Raw genomic sequence first — 25,395 nt, 5'->3', positions numbered from 1 at the left:
GAGCCTGAGCCCTCAGAGCCCAGAGGGGAGCAGAACAAAACAACCAGATCGACATCAGGGTGGCTTGTGCAAGTCTCTATTTAATGACAGTGCTGCGTGAGGACATTGGTTGGTGTCACATGTACCTGTGATGGGCATTTTATACATTCCTGACTCCCAGGGGAGCCGTGTTTGCACTGGAGATTTTCACCACAAGAGGTAGTGGCTTTATTTTTCCTGTTTTCCTTGTTTTTATTTTTTATTTCAGCAGGATTGGATAAGCTGGTTAGACCTACTGGAGTTCATTTACTCTTCAGCCAGGAAGATAAACAGTTCTGTGGAGTGGGAGCAAGCAGGCAAGCAGCAAATACAGTGCAGGCAGAATTCACTGGCTTTTAATTCAAACCTGTTTGGGGGTGCAGAGATCCCCACCCAGGGCTTCAGCAAGCTGGGAATCACAGGGAGGGAAAGCAGGAGCAGGAAGACTCAATAAGCTGAACAAAAGCTTCAGTTATAAATAATGAATCCCAAAAGAGGGGCTAGAGCAAGGCTCTGAAGGTCTGGAGGAACAAAGAAATGAAATCTTCTCGTGAAGGTGTTTGTGAAAACCAGCTCAGTGCCCTTCCCACCAGCAGCACGTCCTGCCAGCAGAGGTCCTTGGGGAAGCAGAGTTTCTTTTCCCAGGGTGGAAGGAGCAGTGAGGTCTGGGTTTGGCAGGCTCAGAGCTCTGGGAGAGGCTCCCAAGTCCCTTGGGGTGGGCTCTGAGGAGCTGCCACCAGCAGCTCCCACTGCTCACCCTGCCCTGCTCCTGGCACTGCTTCACTCCTTGGAAAGCCAGAGGTGAGGATGACTTTGGTGCTGTCTCCAAAAGGGGAAGGCTCACTCCTGGGTTTCAAAGTGCTTCGTTTGTTGTCTGGAAGTGCAGGAGTTTCATGGGGAAGGAAAAGCTGCTGCAGAGATGGGCAGAGCTGGCACTGCCACCTTCCCAAGGGCACTGGGGACGTTCACATTCCCACAGGTCAGCCTGGAGTGTTGGGAAGGAGCAGCTCAAAGTGTCCTGGGGATGAAGGGTGGGCTGCAGGAAATTCCTCACAGCCAATATTGCAGCTCTGGGACATCACACCTGGGGGTTTGCTCCACATGAAGGACACTGCCTTTTCCTGCAGCTTTTATCCCTCCATGGCATTTTGGAAGAGTTTCTCAGGCAGTGGTTCAGGTGGGTTGAGCTATAAGGTTCTGCTTCTGGATTCAGAAAAAAAATCTGGGTGTGAGGTACACAGCACTGGAGATGAGGATTTTCCTTGGGTTAAAACTGGACACAACGTAAAATTATGGCACAGAGTGAAGATATTACCCACATCAGCCTGAGGGATGTTATTATTCCACTTATCCTGAGGGCTCACACCAGCCTTTAGTACAGGGCAAGCATCACCTGTGGCAACTTCCAAATGCTTTAAAGCTTTTTTGTCTGTATATCTAATATTTGCTAGTTTTGTTCAGCTCCTCACCTGTTAATTCCCCAAGTCAAACAGATCTCTCTGCTTCCAAATACATTAAAAGATGGACCAGGAGCCTGTCACTATTTTTCTGCCCCAAAACCTCCTGCCCTGGCATCCTTCTGTGGATATTGGGGTACAAGTCTGAGCTGATTCCCATCACTGAGTGAATTTGTTTGGTTAAAACTGAGGGGAAGAAAGAACAGCTCGTGTGTGCCTGAGATCCCTCGAGCTGGAGTTCCCAGTTTCGCAGCTTTTAGCTCTGAAGAGCCAGGTTCAAATGTTACACAAGGCTGTGGGCTGAAAATCAAACCCCTGGATTCCAGCCCGTTCCAGGAATGCCAGGTTTGGAACAGAAACCTGGGGATTAAGGTGGGACTGCTGCTTCCCTTTTAGAAACCAGCTGAGATTATGTGCTAGAGCTGCTTGGTGTAATCTCCTCCTGAATCAGAGCTGGAACACATCCTACCAGCCCAGGAGAGTGCTCTGCTAGCAATACAGGAAATCCAGGGAATTAAAGGAAACCTTGGCAGATCTTCACCTCATCTGAAGCAGAAACTGAGTGAATATTCCACAAACTGCATAGAGAAAAAAAGGGATTCTATTGCTCTCCCAATTGTGGTTTTACTCCTTTAGGAAACAGCAGGAAACTGCACCCTGGGGGTCTGCCCCTGTTTATGGCTATTGCAACCCTCTGCTGCTCCACATCCTGCAGGAATTTCTAGCCAGACCTATTTCCACGTTGTTTTATTCACCTTGCTGTGTTTTATTTACAGAGATATTGCAAATATCATGTGAGCTGAGTACAAACAGCACAGTAGAGCGTGGGTTTGGCAGTGCCAGATTCAGCGTGGTGGAATGATGCTCTTGTGGGGTTTCCATTCCTAGAATCCATGGAAAAATAGATAGCAGAGAGCAAGGGATGCTGGAAACATCCAGACCTTCCCAGAGTCCAGCTTGGACACAGGAGCTGGTCCAGGTAGGAGCTTTCTTGGGTTTTTATTCTGGCTTTTTCCAAAATGCACAGTTTTATCTCCTTGACTGTTGATTTAAATTAGGCACAATGTTATTCTGCACTCTCTGGGGAGAGACAGAGGCAAATCAGACCCGAGGTGCTCCTTGGGGCCCCTGATTTAGGTGAGAAGAAGCAGCCCTGGCCTGGCTGGCGTGCTCAGGGTGCCTCCCCTGGCACAGCGTCCTCATGTCTGTACATTCACCACGCTGCCACCCCTCCCCTGCTGTCACCTGGGCAGAGCCTGGAGATGAGATGCTGGTGGGCAGAAATCGCTGCTGGGAGATGAGGGGGTCCTGTTGGATGTACACCATGCAAGACAAGGTTCCACTCCTTGAGTTTCTCTCTCTCCATCTGTTTTTTCTTTTTTTTTTTTTGGCTTGGGGCTCCAAAATCCATCCCATTCATTCCTATTTACACCGACGGTTTGACGTGATGCCCCCTTCTCCCTTGCACCCATGGCTCGTAGGCTCACGCTGCTGCAGGGTCTGTGGCTGGCAGAACCTTCTCGACCCGCCTGGGGACCTCTGGAAGTCCCTTGGGTTGGTTTGGATGGAATTTCTGAAGGCTTCAGCAGTCAAACACCAGGTGGGTCAGCTGGCGGTGAAGGCAAAGCTATTGCAGGGAGCTCGCGGGGGCCCCGGCTGGCTCCCGCTGCCCAGGGGAAGGATGGCCTTGTCTTTGGTGAGAGTTGTGCCAGCGCCACCTCCTGCTGGCCCCGCGGCCACCTGTGTCCAGTGCGCTCCGGGCCGGGTGGCCAGGGGCGAGAACCGAGCGAGAGCGCCTCGGTTCTCGCGCTTCCACTTCCACCACAGTGTGAGGGTGGCTCCGAAAAGCGCCCTTGGGGCCGGTCCAGAGGTCACCCAGCGGGGTGAGAGACCCTCCCGCCCCGTTCCACCCCCACCAGGTGCGCGGGCACCGCGCGGCGCCCGGCTCAAGAGCTCCAGCCCCCTCCCCGGCATGGATGGCATCGCTTCCTCTTCCCCCTCCGTTCCTAAAAAAATGCGGGTGCTGTTTGTGGCTTTAGCAGTGGAGGATCTTCATGAAAGCCTTGCGAAACTCGATGTTGAAGGTGGTGTAGATAATCGGGTTGACAGCGCTGTTGACGTAGCCGAGCCACGTGAAGGCACTGTACATGGCCGGCGGGATGTTGCAGTCGCAGTGCATGTTCAGGATGTGAGTGATGAAGAAGGGGAGCCAGCAGATGATGAAAACACCTGGGGGGGAAAAGGAGAGAGGAGGATTTTGATTGCTGAAAGCTGGGCGGATTCTCGGGCTGGGAGAACAGCAAGGTTCTCTTTGGTGGAAGGGGAGTTTTAACAATGAGCTCTGTGTTTGTGTGCTCGGTGTCCTGGTCTGCATTCTGCCCTGGGACTAAAGCACTCCTCTGCTCGAGGAATGAGCCCAGACACAGCAGGAACTCTGCCCTTCAGAGGTGCCAGCCCTGCTGAGCTCTGCTGCCTTTTGCTCCAGAAAGCTCAGGAGCTGTCCCCAGCTTTGGGAGCTCAGATGGCCCCAAGATGGCCAGCTTTGGGCACCCTTAGGGCCCTGCCAGCTGTGCATGGAGGTGCAGCTTTGGGCACCCTTAGGCCCTGCCAGCTGTGCATGGAGGGGCAGCTTTGGGCACCCTTAGGCCCTGCCAGCTGTGCATGGAGGGGCAGCTTTGGGCACCCTTAGGCCCTGCCAGCTGTGCATGGAGGGGCAGCTTTGGGCACCCTTAGGGCCCTGCCAGCTGTGCATGGAGGGGCAGCTTTGGGCACCCTTAGGGCCCTGCCAGCTGTGCTTGGAGGGGCAGCTTTGGGCACCCTTTGGGCACCCTGCCAGCTGCGTGTGGCTGGGAAGGAGGGACCCCTCCCGTGGGCAGCCCTTTGCCTGCCATCCTCTAATGTATGAAGGGAAATGAGTTCTGGGGGGGGTTGGAAAATCAGCCTGCACAGGCCAGGGGATTTCTGCAGGGAGCCCAGGGCAGCCAGGGCACGCTCTCACCGAGCACGATGGCCAGCATCTGGGTGGCTTTCTTCTCCTTCTGCTGGGACAGTTTCCTCCTGATGACGGCCTTGAGCAAGTTCCTCGTCTTGCCGTTGGGCAGGGAGTGGATCTCGAAGACCTTGGCTGTGTGGTGGGATTCTTTGGCATGGCCATTCTTCTCCACCTTCCCAGGGCTGCTCAGGGGTGCCTGCAGGGTAGAGTTGTTGCCCCGATTAGAAGCAACTGGCACAATCAACTGGTGGTTACTTGGTGCTGTGGGTTTGAGGGCCGTTTTCTCAGGGGGACTGGTACTGGACACCATCTCCATTTCCATCTCTTCTATGTGACTCTCTGCCTCCTGGACAAGAATCAAATGTCCACAACATAATGACAGGTAAATACACAGAGAGGAGCAACGAACATTCCTTACAGAGTGAAGCTGGATGATGCTGGAGAACAGTCAGTCCCTCTTCTCCCTCCCTGCGTGGCGCCTGGAGAAAGGGCTGTGCTGTGTTTGGGTGTTCTGGGCAGATGGGATGGACAGAGCTGCACTGGAGGATTCTCCTTTTTGGCACAAAGAGGCTCAGAAATGGGGGACACGCTGTCTCTACTCTCTACAGATTTTGTTCAGGTTTTCAGAATGCAAATAAATAAAAATGGAATCAGCAACCAAAACCCAACAAAGCCAAAGCGGTCCAAGATTTAAATAACAGAGAGGAGAAGGAAATCAAAGGCACAAAAATGTTCAAATGCCGTGGCTTTTAGAGCTGATCTTTCGGTGAGCTTAATCTGGCTTTGTGAGCTCTGTGAGCTTAAACCCCCTGCTTCACTCCAAGGAACGGGAAGACTATTTAAATTTTGAGGTTGAATGGTAACCTTTGCTCTTAGGTTTATTTTTCTCCCACCCTACATAAATTAACCTCGTGTCCTGAGGGAGAAGGGGAAGGCTGAAGGCTCTGGAAAGCTCCCACTTCTCTTTAACACTCACCACTTTGCGCTTATTAACTTGGAAGCTCCCATTGGACTTCACAATAACTGTGCAGAGCTTGACGTCTTCTGGATGAGTGCATTTGTCCTAAGGGGCAAGCACCAGCTCAGAGGTTACACAGGCAGAGAGGGGTTGGGAAGGGGAGCTGGTAAGGGAGGCACGTGGGAATACAGAGGGATGAATCAGGAGTTCATCGGCGCGGCTCAGGCGCCGAGCAGGACGGAGAAGTGGATGGAGAGCGGCCGTGGAGGAGCAGGGGTGGAGGCTGCTCCCCCCTGTGCTGGGCACCAGAGGAAGGAGGCCACGGAGCTCTGCTGTTTTTGTGTGTCCCTGTCTGGCTGCCTCCTCTGCAGGCAGCACGGCTTGGAGCTGGAGCAGCCCCCAGGCTGTGCTGTGTGTGCTGCCAGAGCCCTGCTTTGACAAGAGGATTCACAGCCAGCCTGCCCAGCTGGGCTCACTCACACGCTGCTCCTGCAGGGAGAGGCTGGTCCCTGCAGAGCTGTCCTTCCCAGAGAGGAGCTCTGCACCCCAGGCGCTGCCACCGAGCTTTGGGGACACCTGACAGACCCTAAAGGGGGTTCCAGGAGAGCTGAGAGGGGCTCGGAGTGGTGGGGCACGAGGGACCGGCCTTGAGCTAAAGGAGAGTGGGTTTAGATTGGGTATTAGGGAGAAATTCCTCCCTGGGAGCGTGGGGAGGCCCTGGCACAGGGTGGCCAGAGAAGCTGTGGCTTCTCCTGGATCCCTGGGAGTGTCCAAGGCCAGGCTGGATGGGGCTTGGACCCGTGTGGGATGGCAGAAGGTGTCCCTGCCATGGGCTTTGTGTCCCTCCTGACCCAAACCATTCCTTGCTTGATTCTGTGGTTCTGCAGGACTGACTCACACAACGGTGCAGCCTCTGTTCTTGGCTCCCCCAGCCCAGCCCAAGGCAATGCTGGGGGTCACTGCAGCAGCTCCTGGTGCAGATGTGCTGCTGGAACAGCCCTGAGATCCAGGGAGGCCCGAGGAGCCCCAGCCGGCCAGCTGGGACCCCAGGGAGCGCAGCTGGGACCCCAGACTGACCACAGCACCCACCTTGGGGAGTTTTGGCCCAGGCAGGGCGGCGTGGGGCAGGGGGAGCAGGGCAGGGGGGGATGTGAGGCTGGCTACCTTCAGGGGGGCCTGCGTGTCCGAGTCCAGCACGTGGCTGCTGCGCTTGGTGCTGACGCGCTTCCTGCGCCGCCGCAGCACGATGTAGATCTGCACGTACACCAGCAGCGTGACGATGAAGGGCACGTAGAAGGACACGATGGAGGAGTACACCACGAAGGCGGGGTTGCCAATGATGCACTCCTTCTCGTCTGGAAGAGAAAACCTTTCAGGGTTGGTGTCCCCGCTCGGGGGGTCACCGTGCTGGCTGCCCTCGGGCTGGAGGGAGTCACATCACCCCGAAACTCCTGGCTGCTCCTTGCCTTGCGGCTCAGCGCTGCTGAGCCCCTGCTGGATCCAACCAACATTCCCAGAAAACTGCTGCCTGAACCGCCAGCCCTTTCCTCTGCTGCCTCAGGGAAGGTTTTGTGCCATGGCTTTCCTTTTTGTGTGTTTTAATAGAAGGAGGATTGTGAATTTGTAGTGGGCAAACACAGTTTGGTGGTGTGTGAACTTCTACATCACCTGAGTTCTGGTGAGTCTGAAACCCTGCTCTGGAACAGCTGGAGACAAAACAGACCCAGAATCAGCATGCAAATAGTGAGGGGTGGCAGAGGAAGAGAGCACTTCAGTACACCTCAGACCTGATCCTGACTTCACTCCTGCCTATCTGGGGACCCAGGAGGAGAGCAGGAGGCAGGGAACACTTCCAGTACACCTCAGACCTGATCCCACCTTTATTCCTGACTATCTGGGAGGACAGCAGGAGCCAGCTGCAGGTGGCAGAGGGAGAGAACACTTCCAATACATCTCAGACCTGATTCCATCTTTATTCCTGCCTATCTGGGGACCCAGGAGGACAGCAGGAGGCAGGGAACACTTTCAATACACCTCAGACCTGATCCCACCTTTATTCCTGCCTATCTGGGAGGACAGCAGGAGCCAGCTGCAGGTGGCAGAGCCCTCACCTGTGTTGTTGAGGCCGAAGAGGAGCGGGCAGGAGATGGCAAAGGAGAGCACCCAGACCACGGCGATCATGACGGTGACGCGGCGCTTGGAGCTGTAGCGGGTGTTGTAGAGCATGGGCATGGCCACGGCCGTGTACCTGCAGGGGACACATCCCCCCAGGCTGCTGTCACCCTGCCAGGGCTGCCACTGCCCAGCCCCTGCCCGGCAAGCACAGGGAATGTGTGCCAGGGGGGCTGCAGCCACGCCAGCAGGGGTGAGACTGGGTCAGCTCATGGTGTTCTCCTTCCACCTTCCCACCAAGGCCTGCTGCACCACCCCAGGGTACAAAGAGAAGGGCCAGACCCATGCAGCACAGAGCAGTTCCAGGAGCAGGGTTTCTGTGCCTCCTGACAGAACCCCCTGCTCACAGCTCATCGGGATCCTCTAAGATGCTCTTCAAAAAACTCCCACACTTTTCCAGTCCCAGGTAAACCCAGGTGACCACACAGAGGTGGCTGGAACTTGCCAGCTTGGTTTGGCACAGCCTGGTGGCACAGAGCCCTCACCTGTCAATGCTGATGGCACAGAGGTTGAGGATGCTGGCAGTGCACATCATGACATCCAGGGTGACAAAGATATCGCAGTGGATGCGGCTGAACCGCCACTCCCCAACCACCTGCAGAGAGAGACTGGGCTGGTGAGCAATCCCTGGGGCTGGTGAGCAATCCCTGGGGCTGGAGAGCAATCTCTGGGGCTGGAGAGCAATCCCTGGGGCTGGAGAGCAATCCCTGGGGCTGGAGAGCAATCTCTGGGGCTGGAGAGCAATCCCTGGGGCTGGAGAGCAATCCCTGGGGCTGGAGAGCAATCCCTGGGGCAGGAGAGCAATCCCTGGGGCTGGAGAGCAATCCCTGAGACTGGAGAGCAATCCCTGGGGCTGGAGAGCAATCCCTGAGACTGGAGAGCAATCCCTGGGGCTGGAGAGCAATCCCTGGGGCTGGAGAGCAATCCCTGGGGCTGGAGAGAAAACCCTGGGGCTGGAGAGCAATCCCTGGGGCTGGAGAGCAATCCCTGGGGCTGGAGAGCAATCCCTGGGGCTGGAGAGCAATCCCTGGGGCTGGTCAGCAAGCCCTGGGGCTGGGCTGCTGGCAGGGCACCAAAGGAGAGTTTGGCACAGAGATGGAGAGGCTGGTGGGTGTTTGGGGCTGTGCTGGGTCAAAGGCAGAGCTCTGCCCCTTCCAAGGGGATGCTGTGCTTCCACCCTGCTGCTCTCTGTGGGTTTGGGTAGCCCCAGACAAACCTGGGCTCACATTCCAGTGCCACCAGGGAGCACAAGGCTCCTCCAGCTCACAAGGGAAGATAAAGGAGCTTAAACAGCTCCCTGAAGCATTTCAAGGCAGAATGAGGAGGGAAACACATTCATTTTAATTCCCAAGCACCTCTGATTTTACTTACAACTTTTTTCCAGACAATTTTTCCAATTACACCCAGCAAAGGTCAGCAGCAGACAAGCAAGAGCTTCCCTTCATTTCTTAGTTTAAAAAATCAGGGTAGGCATTCCTCACCTTTATTTTTGGTGAAGAAAATGAGTTTAATTCAGAGTGAAAAGCCTTTAACACTCCACATGAAGTGCTAAAGACAAAGAACTAATGATAACACTTCCAGGCACCAGTAGCCTTTTTTCTCTTCACTTCTCTTGCTGTTGAAGCTGAACTTTGCCAATTAAGTTTAATAGCAATTATTCGGACTGCTGTGTTTGACATGTGATGAAAAAAAAGTATATTTCCCTCTAACAAAAATAGAGCCCTACTGCATTTGAAAATAGAATGAATAAGATATCTATTCTTCAGTTATTTCTGCTCTGATATACATAACCATAGGCAGCATAAAGAAGGGAGAATGACTGCATTGAAGCCTGAGTGACAGATGAATACTCAGTGATTAAAAAAGCACTTAAGAGACAGTTACATCAGGAACTTTGAGGAGAATTTGCCCAAAGGCAAAGGTTTCCAGCCAGATCCAAACCTCTGTGAAACCGATTTCCTGAGGGCATGGTTTGGGGGAAGCTGGGAACTGCAGCAGTTCTTTCTCTTGGTGTTTTCATTTGTGCTGGAGAAACCTCTAAAATGTGGGGCTAAAATATCTGTTTGCCCCAAGACTGGGGTTTTTTCAAGTGTTTCATTTTGATTTTGAGTTTTAGGCCACGCTTGTGACACAAAACCTGGAGGGAACTGGAGATGAAGGCAGCTGTGGTTCCTCACCAGCCCTGCACCCGAGCCCAGAAAAGGGAGAGAATTTTGCATCATTTGTGGTTTATTCTTCTGCCTTAAAATTAAAAGGCTCTGAGAGATTCTTCTGGCTGGACCTGAGGGAGCAGGAGCTTCTCCCAGCATCAGCCTCTGCTTCTATAGAATAGAACAGAAAGGCCAGAACAGGAGATGGAGCCCCAGAGGCAGTGCCTGCCTCCCCCAGCCCGCGGCCACGTTAATGAGCTTCTCCACAGAAAACAATCATTAACTCAGTGATAATTAGCACTGTGCTCTCTCCCAGCCCTGCCACACCAGTGGCTTTGTTTTGCTTTGCATCAGGACTCGCTGATGGTCCCTCCTTCCCCGGCTCTGCTCCCTGGGTTATCATCCCTCCCAAAAACTGACTGGGAACTCGTTTGAGCTGTGAAAAGTGATTTTCTCCCCCTGTGTTGTGACATAAAGCTGTGGATTCCCATCCCATCCACAATTGCCTTCCTGCAGCCCTTCAGAAACAGGGCCTTGATTGGTTTGGTTGGTTTTTTTTGATTGCTGGATTCAATGATCCTTGTGGGTCCCTTCCACCTCCACAAATTTCCTGTGGTTTCAGTGTGATACCCATGGTGGAGTTTTGAACACAAAATTGGGGTCCTTTCCCACTTGACCCCCCCCAATTTCTGGTGCAATTGGGCTATCATTTAGTCCTCTGAGCAGCAGCAGGGTTTCAAGCTACCTGCTCTCCCATCCTTCTCCTGGGGAAGAAAAAATGGCAATTTCAGGGGATGAGAAAGCTACAATTTCAGGAACAGTTAAAAAATGCAATTTTGGGAATGAGAAAGCTACAATTTCAGGAACAGAAAAAAATGCAGTTTTGGGAACGAAGAACTACAATTTCAGGAACAGAAAAAATTGCAATTTTGGGAACGAAAAAACCTGCACTTCAGGGAACAAAACCCCCTGTATTTAGGGCATGAAAATCACTTTTGAGGGAATTCAGGAGGCCGATTTCCAGGCTGCTGAACCCTCCCCATCCTCCCTCAGGCCAGTTCTGAGCCCTTACCTCCATGTAGACCACCCAGGGCATGCAGAGCGTGGCCACCAGCAGGTCAGCCACGGCCAGGCTGACGATCAGGTAGTTGGTGGTGGTCTGCAGGGCCCTCTCCCTGGACACTGCCATGCACACCAGGACGTTGCCAAAGACGATGATGAAGATGAGGAGGGCCAGCAGCACTGCGTAGTAGTTGTAGTGCGGCTTCTGCGCCGCCTCCGACGCGTTCAGGGCTCTGCTCCAGTTCCTGTCCCCGTCGTACCACGAGAGGTTGAGGGGATCCATGGGGGCCCGAGTGCCAGCTGCCAGCCCCACCCTGCCACACAGGTGTTGGACAGGCCCTTGGGTCAGCGTGGGAAATGAAAATGGGAAAAAAAATCAGATTTCTGCTGCCTCGCTCGCGGTCTGCCCGGGGAGGGAGTCCCCGTCCCTGGGTGTGTTTGACATCCCTGGATGAGGCACTGGGTGCCAGGGTTTGGTTGGGATGTTGGGGGTGGGTTGGATTTGATGGTCTTGGAGGTCTCTTCCAAGCTGGTCATTCTGTGATTCTGTAAATTCTGTGAATTTTGGGAATTTTGGGCATTCCCAGGGCCTGGGGAGGTGCTGGAGTCACCATCCCTGGGTGTGTTTGACACAGCCTGGATGTGGCACTGGGTGCCAGGGTTTGGTTGGGATGTTGGGAGTGGGTTGGATTTGATGGTCTTGGAGGTCTCATCCAACCTGGTGATTCTGTAATTCTGGAAATTTTGGGCATTCCCAGGGACCAGGAATGTCCACCCAGCAGAGGCAACCTGGGCTGGAATCTGAGAATCCCCTCAGTTTATAAACCATGGAGTCCCCATCCCTGGGTGTGTTTGACACAGCCTGGATGTGGCACTGGCTGCCAGGGTTTGCTGGGGCTGGGCTGGACTCTGTGATCTTTGAGGTTCCTTCCACCCTGGTGATCCTGGGAATTCCCTGGAGCCTGTTCTCCCTGCCCTGGTGAAATGCTTGGCTGGAAATGGAAGGATGCAGAGCTCCTGACCCAGGCAGGGCTTGCAGAAGTTGGTTTTTATTTCCAGCTCAGCCCCAGGTTTCTGTGGCAGCTCCTCAGGTGGCTCAGGCAGGGTGCCTGGGGTGTTCCCCTGCCATTCCCTGCTCCCTGTTGGGCGTGCACAGTTCAGGGCAGAAATGCCATCACCCACTTTGTTTATTTTCATGTGCTTCGTGGGCCTTTGGGCTGTATTCCTTTCATTTTTTTCTTTTGTCTTTTCCTTATATGTTTTTTCTTTTCCTCCAGCAGTGAAATAAATAAATTTTAAACCCTGCATAGTGAAAATGATGGGACTTGACAGCAGCAGCTTTTGCAGCCAGGGCTGGGCTGTGCTGCCTCTGCCATTGCCCCAGTGAGGTGACAGTGACAGGGGGACACGGTGGGGACAGCACTGCTGCCACCCCACATCCCACAGCAGCTCCTGGCACTGGGAACAGGATTTCCTGCTGTTCCTTGGAAAATCTCATCACCACAGCAACACCCCCAGCACTCCCTGGCCAGTGGCCACGGGCTGTGCATTCCTGCAGAGGTAAAACATGAAAACCTCGGGATTCCTGTGCAGTTCCCAAAGCCTGTGGGAGCTCTGGGGCTTCTTTCCCCCACTCTGAGTGGCCTTTGGTCTTTTTCTGCCTCTCTGTGCTGTCACAACCCCCTAAAGAAATCCAGCTGCTGGGACAGAGGTTTGTGTGCCCTTAACTGGAAATGCAGCCAACAAAATCTCCTCTGTGCTGAGGGGGGTGAAGGAGGTGGAGGAGGATGTGGAGTGTGCAGGGCAGCTCTGGGTGCTGCTGCTTCGGGGTCTCTGGTGCCAGGGCATGAAAATGTAAATTCAGTGTTTGCATGAGACCTGCAGGAGGTTTGGCCCCTGGCTGAGGTTTTCCCTGGCTGTGTGGAGAGGACATCTCAGCTCCTGCCCAGGTGGGCTGACTGCAGGGGATATATATATACCCCCAGGGATATCCCCACACCACATCTGGGTCCCACTCACAGAAGGGATTTCCACCAGCAGAAGCAGGCTGGGCTCCAATCTGAGAATCCCCTCTGTTTATCAATCATTTCCTTCCTCTCCATGGCCCAGCCAGAGGTGCAGGAAATGCCAACACCTGCCTGGGAGCTCCTGAGCCTTTCACAGAGGCCCCACGTCGTGCCAGGGGAGGTTTATTGGATATTACAGGAAAAAAATTCCGTGGGCAGGGTTGTCAGGGACTGGAACAGGGCAGTGCTGGAGTCACCATCCCTGGAGGGGCCCCAAATCCTCTGGGTGTGGCTCCTGGGGTCAGTGCTGCTGGGGCTGGTTGGGCCAGGCTCTTCCCACCTAAACAATTCCACCTTTCTGGGGCCTCATTCCCTGCTCAGCCCTTCCTAGGACCAAATTTCCATGTTTAATAAAGGATCAAATATTCCATTTGAGAGAAGACCAGATATTCCATTTGAGGGAAGGACCAAATATTCCATTTGAAGGAAGGATCAAATATTCCGTGTTTAATAAAGGATCAAATATTCCATTTGAGGGAAGGACCAAAAATTCCATGTTTGAGGGAAGGGTCAAATTTCCATGTTTGAGGGAAGGACCAAATATTCCATGTTTGAGGGAAGGGTCAAATTTCCATGTTTGAGGGAAGGACCAAATATTCTATTTGAGGGAAGGGTCAAATATTCCATGTTTAATAAAGGATCAAATATTCCATTTAAGGGAAGACCAGATATTCCATGTTTAGGCAAAGGACCAAATATTCCATGTTTGATGGAAGGATCAAATATTCCATTTGAAGGAAGGACCAAATATTCCATGTTTGAGGGAAGGATCAAATATTCCATGTTTAATAAAGGATCAAATATTCCATTTGAGGGAAGGATTAAAAATTCCAGATTTGAAGGAAGGACCAAATATTCCATATTTGAGTGAAGGACCAAATATTCCATGTTTGAGGGAAGGATCAGATATTCCATGTTTGAGGGAAGGACCAAATATTCCATGTTTGAGGGAAGGATCAGATATTCCATGTTTGAGGGAAGGACCAAATATTCCATTTTTCCCAAGCTGCATCTCCACCCAGACCACACTGGGAGATCTGGCCCTGCCCTCAGACACCCCAAAGCAAGGCCACTTAATTTCTTTAATAAAAGACAAAGTGGCTTCGATTTATTAAACCACGTAAGTGATCAAAATAGCAAAACATTTGCAAATATCAAATTCACCTGGGAACAATGGTTTCTTTATGTTTCACTGAGCTTTTGTGTGCTTTTCTCATTCAGAGAACAATTTGGATAATAATCCTTGGAAATTTGTTGCATATGGGTCCTTAATAGCTGATAATTCAAAAAGTGTCTGTCTGACAGTGCTATCAGCAGCACTTGATAGCTCTACAAATGTCTTCTTAGGAGCTGTCAAAGTGTCAGAAATTAATTAAATGTTAGCTTCTGTGACTCAGAGTGAAGGGGAAAAATCAATGCTAAATACAGCAACAGTTTTTTCTCCTCTCCTGTTGCCCTTTCATAATGCAAAACTATCTCGAGGAGGCAGAACCATGCAGAAAATGCAGGGTGGGACAAAAAAATTTATTTTTAAAAAAGCAGGGGCACGGTGAGGTGTCTTTGAGGTGTGAAAGGGTTTGGGATGGGCAGGATCAGCCCCTTGGGCCTGGGCTGGTTTTTCTGAGCTCTGAGTGCAGGAGGAAAATTGGCTGTGAAGAGGAAAGGCCACAGACAGGGAGATGGGCTCAGCAATTCCAACCTTCCCAGGCTGCTGCAGCTCCCTGCTGGATTGGAGGAGTTTTTATAGCTCATCTGTGTCCATTCATCAGGAACTTCCTCAATGGTGCTTAGGGAGGGTGTAAAAATCCCTGGATAAAGAAATCAACATTTCCTTTCACTTCCTTCTCTGTCTTCCTCAAGAGTTGTTTTTATCTTTAAATAGAACTGTTTTCACAGTAATATTTTTTGTGTTTATATGCATCATGGGGAAAGTTAAAGTTTGATTATTGTACAAAGGAAAAGATTTGGAGTTTCTATTAAAAAAGGGGGAAAATCAATTTTAAAAAGGGGGGAAATCTATTTAAAAAAAAGTTTTAATTTGGGAAAATGAAACAGAAGAAAAGTTCCAAAGATTTTGCACAAAATAGGGAAACTTAAACACCAAAAACCTAGAAATTAAAACTGTGCTCACACAATTACAGGCTGTATCCAGTACACATCCCCGTGGTACAAACTGCAGTTCCATGGACAGCTCTGTAAATCCCCAGCTTTGGAAAGTTGGAGTTTTCAGTGCTAAAAAGAACTTTCAGCTGAGTTTCCAGTGCCAAAAAGAGCCTTCTTTTCCCAGCCCCAGAGCTGGCAGCACTCTTGGTGGCCATTAGGGAGGTTTGTCAGTCTCTCAGCCCTGCTTTGAGGAGCAATTTTGATTTTAGTGCTGACAGCTCCTCAGAAAGAGGAAAGAAAGAAGAAATAAAGAAAGAAGCACTTAAAGAGCTGGCTGGGAGAGGGAGGGCTTTTCCCTGCCCTGTCCAAAAGCTGCATTTTCCTGGGGAAAAGGGAGAGGGAAAGGATCAAAAACCACAGGGAAAAGGCACAACCAGCACCCGGCTCTGGCCTCGTTCACGTTCCTGAGCAGAGATCAAACAGAGCCTTGGTTTGAGGGAGAAAGAGCCCGGAAAGGAACAAATGCCCTGGAGAATTAAGGGCAGCAAAGCCCCTCTAATTCCCACCCCGCAGATTTGCAGGGTGGCTGAGCTGATCCTGCCATGGATTAGCTGCAGGGTCAAGGGCAGGACGGGGCTGCAAGGTTGCAGCCTTGTGTTTGGTGGCAGCAGTGCAGCAGCGCCCTGCTGCTGCTCATTCCCCCTGCTCCAGAAAAACCTCCCTGCCAGCAGTTCTGCAGCAGCTGGAGGGTGTGACTTCTCATTAATACCTTACAAAAAAAGCCTTCTGAAATCTAGTTTGAGCCCTGCTGCTCTGGCTGAGCTAGCAGCTGGCTTGTAAGTTCCTGTGAAAAAGGAAAATGAAAATAAAAATCAGCTAACACAACAATCTATTCTGGTGAGAAAACCGTTCACACCTGTAAGAACAAGTCTGTCCCATAAGAATCTGCAAAGGACAAATCCCAGGATTGCTGTGGATGCCTGGTGTGGTTCCCTGGAGAGCAGGGAAGGTGTGGAGCAGCTGGCACTGAGTGAGAACCTTTTCCTACTCATTTCTGCTCAGGGGACAGGTCTGCAGGCACTGAGGAGGAGGAGGAGAGGCCGGGAGTGAGGGAAATCCTGTCAATCCTGCCTTGACCCGAGAGTGCTGCTGCTGCTGCTGGAAGTGCCCCAGCCCTGCCCCGGGCTCCTGAGGAGCAGCTGGCACAGAGTCACCCGGTGGCCTCAAACACACTCAGCTGCCCCAGCGCTCTGTGGCTGATGCAGATGCAGCAGAGAGGTGACAGGGAGGTGACAGGGGAGGTGACAGCCTGACCTGGCAGTAATTACACCTGAGTGCCTCTGAGCAGGGCTGGGGGAGGCACGGCTCTGCTCTGCACCCTGCCTGTGCCCTCTCCGCTCTCCAGGAGCCAGCACCTCCCATGAGCAGGAGGTTTGGCCGCCTCTGAACCCACAGGGGCAAAAATCTGGCACAGGGATCTCCTCCAGCCAGGTCATATGAGCTTTTGGAGACCCATTCCTACAAAAATCCTGCCCAGGCTGGGCTTTCAGGGCGCTGAATTCAGTTTCAACACTGCAGCTTTCATATCCCTCAAGCCAACCGTTCTGCCATCACTCCTTCCAAAATCCTCTGGAAAATCTTCCTCCTCTGCCTCTCCCCTGGCTCCCCATTCCCTGATCCTTTGCTATGCCAGATATCCAGGGTGTGTTAATTGCAGCTATTGCTCACTTCTGAATCAGAAACATTCCTGGTTCTGCATAATTGTCGCCATCACATTTTAAAAATCCTCTTTGCCCAGGATTCTGCTCCTGGGAAGCTGAGAAGCCTCAGAGAAAAAGGAAAACAATAATTATCTGATTGCTTCTCCTGTGTTTTGCTGCTTTGGGATGTGGTTGGAGATTGTTTATCCAACATGTGAATTGTTTTGACTTAATGACCAATCACAGCCAGGCTGTGTCGGGACTCTGGAGTTTTTCATTATTATCTTTTAGCCTTCTGTGTGTGTCCTTTCTCCATTCTTTAGTATGGTTTAGTATAGCATAATAATATAATGTAATATAATATAATGTAATGCAATGTAATGTAATGTAATAGAATGTAATATAATGTAATGTAATGTAATGTAATGTAATGTAATGTAATGTAATGTAAATGTAATATAATGTAATATAATGTAATGTAATGTAATGTAATGTAATGTAATGTAATGTAAATGTAATATAATATAATATAATATAATATAATATAATATAATATAATATAATATAATATAATATAATATAATATAATATAATATAATATAATATAATATATAGTATATAGTATATAATATATTATATATTATATATTATATATTATATATTATATATTATATATTATATATTATATATTATATATTATATATTATATATTATATATTATATATTATATATTATATATTATATATTATATATTATATATTATATAATACAATTAATATCAGCCTTCTAAGAACATGGAGTCAGATTCATCATTTCCTTCCTGCCACGGGGGACCCCTCAAACACCCCACATAATGACACCTGCCTGGGTGCTCCCAGCCCCCTGAGCGCCTGTCCCAGCCTTGCTGGTGCTGAGCTGAGCTCTGAGCAGGCTCTGTGGGTGACAGCCCCGCTGCCACCACGGCCTCTGAGTCACCCCCTGAGCTGTTCTTGCTGCTCCACCGCGGCAGTTGCTGTTCCCAGCGCTGACAGTCGCATTGCTCAGAGCTCCTGCACAGCCCCAGGCTGTGATTCACCCCCTCCCAGGCAGCAGAGACCCTCAGGAGCCCCCTCGGGGGCACAGCCAGGGGTTCCTGCCTCTGCAGAGGGTGGCAGGACAATCCCAGCCCCTGGGGACTCCAGAATGCCAAGGCTCAGCCCTGGCTTCAAGGCACATCTCTCACTTCTCCATCCGTGGTGCTGCTCCTTCAAGCATCCCTCCTGCCCGATGGAATTTTTGCCTGAATTTGTACTGCAGGAAGAAGTTTTATCCCAGAGCATTTGTCCTTCATGCCTGTGATGGAGCAGAACCTTCCCCAGGACAGTGCCCTGCCCTCCCAGCTGCGATCCAGGGCGCACATCAGGCTGCACCCCCTGCAGAAGGATGTCCTGAGGCTGAATTTCTCTGGGAATTCACTGCCTGCTGTTTCAGGCCCTCTGGAAATCTCATCCTTCCAGGTTTCTTAGCAAGTCCTCATGGAAGGGAAGAATTCAGGGATATCTTCCCTGGAGGGGGAGGAATGCTCCTGTAACTTCCCTTAACCTGTCCTTCTGCTAATAAAAATGCAGGTTCCATTTTCAGAGGAATCTTTAAAATTAAAGATTAAGGCCTGGCCTTCATCCAAGACTTGCAACCAAATATGGTTTCATCAGAAATCCTCCAATTTTAACATTTTCTCACTCCAACACGTTAAACTTCAGCAGGGAGAGGTCCTAGTGGATTGGTTTGTGTTGTTTGCTTTGGGGGTTTTGTCATGAAATCCTTTTAGGACCAGTTTGGGGTATAAATAGCTCCCTCCAGCAACAACCTGCACACAGAGGAGCCCAGCACTGCCCCTGCCCACCTGGAATTCTGGAGAGGTTTGGCTCTGCTGAGCAGAGCCTTGGGTTCCTCCTGTCCTTTCAGAATCTGTGGGTGCAGGGCAAGCTTTGATCCCTGCAACATTTGGCAGCTGAATTTCTCAAGCTGGAGCTGCTCCAGACACAGCCCACTTGAGCCCTTCTCGGCTGGGTGGAGAGGATGGGCAGAAAAGGCTTTTTAAAAATAATTTCTGACTCTGTGCTTTCAGCTGTGGACACACAGCCAGAAACCCTGGGCACATCTCGATTTTCAGTGGTTAAAGGGAAGGATTTACTCCTCCCCTGGTCTCTGTCAGAGGCAGCTCTTCAGCCTGGCAGATATTGGTTCTTATTGAACATTGCATTGCTATAGACCCAACATCCTGTTCTCCACAAAAACTCTGGTGTTCTCCTCCTAATTCCTCTATCTGTATCCGAGTGCCAAATCTCTCTGATGAGATCTGAGCCTCTGACTAATCTAATAAATTCCCAGCTTCATGAGTGCTGGGGATCTGTATGCCTTTAGATCTGTGCTGTGTTTGAGATCATCCACCAATGTCTGCAAATAACTCTTAATCACTCACACAGCCAATTGTATTAATTTTGAGGAATTGGAAAGGTTGAATCTCTTCACTTCCCACCCCCCTTAGTTATGTACAGAAGGGGCTGAAATTTGAACAAAATACTTTTAAGTGCTGGATAAAACGTGGCAAATATTTAAGGGGTTTTTTTTTTTATTATTTGTTTTTGTCTGTCTAATGTTCACACTTTGGTACTTGGCATTTGAAGTGTAAAACAATTTAATTGCAGAAATAGGTTGTGTTAATTCCTTGGCTGAATAAACCCTTCTTGCTCCCCCTCCAGCCAGGCTTCCCCTGTTTCTGCAGCACCTGGCACAGGGATACTGCAGCTCTTCAGCCCTTCAGCCACACTTTATTAAAAGTAAATAATAATAATTCAGATTGAAGCCATCAAATATTTGCCCTCCACTTGTGTCACCGAGCACTCGTTGAACATCTGCTCTTTGCATTGCCACTCCTCCCCCTGAGCTTGTTTGCAAAAATCTTTGCCAAAAGCAGTGAGTTCCAGAGGAGAGCTCTTTGTTTCCCGTGTCCCCCCCTTCTCCTCAGATTTCAGATTTCTGGGAGTTTGCCCCAAACCATCCAGGACTGAGATTTGCCCCCAGTCCCTTTGAGGGAGCAGCTTTGAGGGGGATGTGTCAATCAGCACAGCCTTCCTTGCTCCAAGTGCCACTTCCTGCATTTAAACCCCCAAGAAAACACAATTAATTATTGCCCTGTCCCTCGTGGCCGAGGAGCAGAGCCAGCTCCCATCTCAGAGGGAAGGCTCTGAGTATTCCTCCATCCAGTTCTCCTCAAATTTCAAATCCTAATGATCCTTAATCATTTCATCCCTGGGCTACAGCAGCTCAGCTATTCAAAGCCTGACTTCAAATCCTCTCATCTTTGCAGGCAATAGGAGAGGAGGATGTGAAAAATGGGTATTTTATGATTGGCTTTTGGCAAATATTCAAATGAATATTATATGTGTTGTGTTCGAAAGTGATGCTGTGGTAATTTTCTTAAGTAGTGTGTTAAATGTAGTTTCAGGTTACAAGTTAATAAGGTTATAAGGTTATTAGGTGTGATTAGGTTTGAGTTTTAGGTTATATATAGTTTTAGGTTATAATGTTAAGATAGAAACTATGCTGTGTAAGATACTTTTTTTAAAGAGAGGAATGAGGTACCTGCACCGAGCTAGCAGCCACAGGACACCTCAATCTTTCAGAGAAAAAGAATTTATTGCCCCATTATCAGAAGAATTTCTTCCAGCCTCACTCAGCCCTGAAGATGCTGTCAGGACTCAGAGGAAGAAGCTGGCACTGCCCAGCCAGAATCCTGTGTGTGAATGGAATTGATGCACCATGTGTGAGCTGTGTGAATATGCAACAGGCTGCTGCTTTTAAGGGTTCATCCTCTGTTAACCTGGGGCCTTTTTCGGGCTTATTTTACCCAGAAAAGGCACCCAGACTGTCCATAACTCTTTGTTTCTATTGTCTCATATTGTCCTCATCCAAATTGTCCAAATTATTATTACTCTAATTATACTGCCATTTTAATAACCACTTTATTACTGTTAAACTTTTACAATTTTACAAACAAGTGACTGCCCCTTTTCCCAAGGAGAATCCCCCTCTCCTTCTGGATCCATCCCTTCCCAGCTGCCGTGGGCACCGAGCCGTGCAGGAATTGTGCTGCATCAGCAGCTCTGGGAAGCTGCATCTGTTCTCCTGGGGAGCTCCTGCTCTGCCCTGGGGCCTCTCCAGCACGAGTGTTTGCCTGCTCTCCTCGCTCTGACCTTCCCCAGACGCACAGAAGGTTCATTGCCTTTGAAATCCAAAATATTTCCCTCCTCCCGCCCCGGTGCTGCCGCATCATCATCGCGTCCCCTCTCTGCTCAGCTCACCCCACCCACAGAGACACAAATTCTCTGCTTTGCTGCTCCTTGTTTTGCCACAAAATCTGACATTCTTGGGGAAGTCATTGCTCCCAGGCAGGGTGTTCTGTTTCCCTAAGAGAGATGCTCAGCTGGGCACCCTCTGGGTGTTTCTGTGCATTTTGGGGGAATGTTTTTCCCTGCCTGGCCTTTGGAATTGTTTGACTGATCAATCAAACTGCCCAAGAGCAGGGGGGTCCCACATCACATTTTAAATTCTCTCATGTTTAGTGAATTCTGGTAGTGGAAGGATTTTGCTTCCATCAGGTGTGGTACCACCTGTTTTCGAGGTGAAATCATGGCTATTTTAAGGTGAAATTGTGGCTATTTTCAATGTGAAATCATGGCTATTTTAAGGTGAAATCATGGCTATTTAAAAGTGAAATCATGGCTATTTTAAGGTGAAATTGTGGCTATTTTAAGGTGAAATCGTGGCTATTTTCAATGTGAAATCATGGCTATTTTAAGGTGAAATCATGGCTATTTTAAGGTGAAATTGTGGCTATTTTCCAAATGAAATCATGGTTATTTACAAATGTGAAATCATGGCTATTTTAAGGTGAAATTGTGGCTATTTTCCAAGTGAAATCATGGCTATTTTAAGGTAAATCGTGGCTATTTTAAGGTGAAATTGTGGCTATATTCCAAATGAAATCATGGCTATTTTAAGGTAAAATCGTGGCTATTTTAAGGTGAAATTGTGGCTATTTTCCAAGTGAAATCATGGCTATTTTAAGGTGAAATCGTGGCTATTTTAAGGTGAAATCATGGCTATTTTAAGGTAAAATCGTGGTTATTTTGCCTTTTGCCTGTTACAAAAGTGGTTCAAGGTTTTCTCTTGTTTTCACAGAGCAGGAACCACCAAACTGAACTTCTCCCATCAAGGCCTGACTAAAATTCAGGCAAGCTCCTTGAGGTGCTGCAGTGGAGCCACAGCTCAGGTGTGGAGCACAGCCCAAGAGCAGATTGGACTTTCCAGGTGTCTCCAACCTCTTGACAGAGCATCCCTTGCTCACATCATGGTTTTGGGCTGATCCTGCCTAAAAAGACACCTTGGAAAGACAAATATTTTCTTCCCATATTCCACAAAACTTGTTGGGAGCATCACTGACAAATCCCCAGCCAGGGAAAAAAAATGTGAACCTTCAGTGCTGCATTTTTTGGCTGATTGGAGGAATTTCTCTCTCTCTATCCCTGGGATCACTGCACATGCTCAGCTGCTGCTCTCCTGAATTTTATTTGACTTTTACACAGTCAGCAAAGTTTCCAGCCTGCTGGGAAGTGCACACTCCATCCATTATGAACCCAATTCCTAAACCCAGTGACTGGGACAGCGAATTGCACATGATTTCCGTTTCCCTTTATTCCACAAAGTCATTAGCAGGGCTCCACAAAGCCATGAATATTCTCCCCTGCTTGGCAGGGAGCAGATTTTCTGTCAGATGAAGCATTGCAAGGAGCTCTAATGTTTTTAATTAAAGTGCTGGGTGCGAGTTATTGTGCAAGTTCAGGCAGGACTAAACCCAGCACTGTTTAATTCATCAGCAATAAAAATCCCAGGCTGCAGGGACTAAAATCACGATCTGAAGACAGGTGCCCAACTTGCTGAGGGTGAAACAGGCACAGGAGCCCAAGGAAAGCCTCCTGCAGGCACTGCTCTTGGTCATCCTGCAATAAATGTTCTCTTTTACATGCTCAGGCACCTGGGAATTTGTTTTTTCCAGGAGTCAGACCCACTCGTAGTGGTCACTGTCTTGTCCCACCTGACCCATTAAATAGAATATTTTCATGGGAACACTGCAAGCTGATGGACAGGTGCAAGTTATTGAACTCCCTCTTTAGTAATTGCTCTGCCTGGCATTTTCTTTTTCATTAGCTTTTTTCCAATATGTGTTTATTCTCTCTACAAACAATGCCTCTTGAGCTAAATTTTGATGGTTGTGATTCTGAGGCCCCCTGAATCAGAAATTCAATGGTAAAAATTAAATTGCAAAGTGTTGACCCACAGAAACATGACATCATCATCATCATGATGATTAGTATTGTTAGTTATTGATATTATTGTTGTTATTAATGTTGTTATTATTATCCCTCCTTGTCATTTTCTGTTAGGGCTGTGATTTCCTAATCAATTCTTCCTTCACACCGAGAGAAAAAAAAATAAATCTTGAGATAAATAAAAATAGCACTTGGAAAGGATGACAAAGGCAAGTGCAGAGCACCAGACATCACATGTAGACAAACATCCTCCCACAGGATTGGGCTCCTGCTCATGGATTTCTGCTTTCATTAGTGAACATCTCACAGGAGATGCAGGCTGGGCTCCAGAGAGGATGGCTGGGGACCAGGCTGTCAGGGACACATTTCATGAGAATCCTTTCACCAGGATTTTTCTCCTGAGAAGCTGAGAGGCCTCAGAAATGAAATGTAAACAATAATTATCTGACTGCTTGGGATGTGGTCTGGAGGTTGCCCACCAAGAGGTGCAACTTTGATTGGTCTCATGTGGTTGTTTTTAATTAATGACCAACCATGGTCCAGCTGGGTCAGACTCTGGTCAGTCACAACATTTTATTATTCATTCCTTTCTGGCTTTCTGATGTCTCCTTCCTCTTTCTTTAGTATAGTTTTATAGAGCTGGAGCTAAAGGGGTCAGGACAGGCTGGGAGAGGCTTGGTGAGCCTGGAGCATCGCCCTGAGCCCTCCCTGCTGTGGCTCCATCTGGGCACAGCTCTGTGCCAGCCCCAGGCAGCCCTGGCTCTGTCCCTGCCCAATCCCAATGCCACTGACCCACTCCATGATCCAGGAACAGCAGCAGGCAGCGAGGCTGTCCCCCTGGCTTTTTTGCTGATGTTTACATTCTCTGTGTAAATAACTCATTGGACATTCTCTGTGTAAATAACTCATTGGTTTGCATTCTTTTGTGGAAGAAGAGGAATCTGATGGGCTGGTGGTTTGTCCGGTGTCACTGGAGAGGTGGCACTGTCACCCTCCAATCCAATTCAATATTAGAATCAGAAATTAAACTCTCTTTCACCTTAGGAAGTTGAGTGCCCACATCATTTTATTTCATGTCCCATAAGGACAGGAGGGAGCCCTGCAGAAATTCCTGTGTGGAAACCCCTGTGGGTGGGAGCTGCTGTGGCCAAATGGGCTGGAATTCACTCTCAGCCCTTGGCTTCAACCCAGAGCCAGGGATCCCCCTGACCTGTTCCCTTTCCTGCTATCCTTGGAAATATTAAACCCTGGCCTGCATCCTATTGCTGAACTTGAGGGAAAGGCTCCTCTTTCAGCCAGGTTTTCTAGAGAGGAAAGACGAGCAGCAGCCTGAATCTCACCAGTGCCTTATGTGCCATTTCAAATAATAATAACAATAATAATAATAATAATAATAATAATAATAATAATAATAATAATAATAATAATAATAATAATGGCAGCGCTTTATAATAATCATGTAATCATAAAAATGTCATGCTTTAATTAGCTCCTGTTTTACAGCACAGGCCCCGGGCATGGATCACAACCTGCTTGGCAAATAAAAATAAACCAAGGTGTGGGACTGCACTCACATGGAAATTCTGAGGTTGACTTTTTGACTCCCTTGTTAGACTCCCTCTAATTCTTAGAGTTTTGCCATCAAAGTGCAAATAAGGAGCTTTACACATGCCTGGACATGGTGGGCTGAAGAATTCCTGTAGTATTTATTATAATCCCCATTTTAGTACTCACAAACACATTTTTAGAGCATCCATAACCTCATGGGGATGATGAATGATTCATGTACTGGGACATGAGTGATTCTTCCTGTTCAACAAGATGTATGTGAATGTGGGGGGGTGTTTCTATTTTTAAGGGCTTTGAAATTAGCAAGTTCTTTATAATTGTGGCTTTTCAAAGCCGGGTGACTAAAATTCACCTCCCAGGTCTGTGTGGGGACGTCTCAGGGAGAGCAGGGGGCTGGAGGTGTCCTGGCCCCTCTCTGGGCTGGCTTCCAGGGATGGAGACAAGGCTGGAACTAAAAGGTGTTCAGAGGAAACAGATCAAGTGTTGGACACCTAATTCCAGCCCCCGGTAATCCCAGAGATAATCACATTTTTCTCAGCTGTCATACAAATATGCAAAAGCTGGAAATAAGCAGATACAAAGGGGCTGGAGGTCAGAGAGCGCTTGTTGCAGAGAATCTTAATTTGCTGGAGCTCCAGATTGCCTGAGATATCAAAATAGGAGAGAGTTGAGACAAGTAATTTGCAAGGTGCCATATTTTAGGTAATAGCTCAAAGTTCTCTGCTGGAGTGTGTCAGCTGCAGCATTCAGGGGAGCTGATTGAAAAACCTGAGCTGC

At 49.2% G+C, this 25,395-nt stretch overlaps 1 protein-coding gene across 2 annotated transcripts; it reads right to left on the bottom strand.

Moving 5' to 3' along the window:
- Positions 1-3,510: 3,510 nt before the first annotated feature.
- DRD2 (dopamine receptor D2) lies at positions 3,511-11,092 on the bottom strand (the record flags this gene model as incomplete). 2 transcript variants are annotated; one of them, XM_084221579.1, is made up of 7 exons in its annotated part: positions 3,511-3,704; positions 4,474-4,813; positions 5,444-5,530; positions 6,590-6,780; positions 7,537-7,673; positions 8,083-8,192; positions 10,820-11,092. In XM_084221579.1, the coding sequence occupies 7 exons, from the start codon at positions 11,090-11,092 to the stop codon at positions 3,511-3,513; spliced, it is 1,332 nt and encodes a 443-aa protein (XP_084077705.1). The 2 variants fall into 2 exon arrangements, with proteins under 2 accessions (XP_084077705.1, XP_084077706.1); XM_084221580.1 differs by lacking the exon at positions 5,444-5,530.
- Positions 11,093-25,395: the final 14,303 nt, after the last annotated feature.

Source organism: Fringilla coelebs (genome assembly GCF_963513975.1).
Source record: "Fringilla coelebs genome assembly, chromosome: 25".
Taxonomy (NCBI): Eukaryota; Metazoa; Chordata; class Aves; order Passeriformes; family Fringillidae; genus Fringilla; species Fringilla coelebs.
This window is presented reverse-complemented; position numbering and strand designations above follow the sequence as displayed.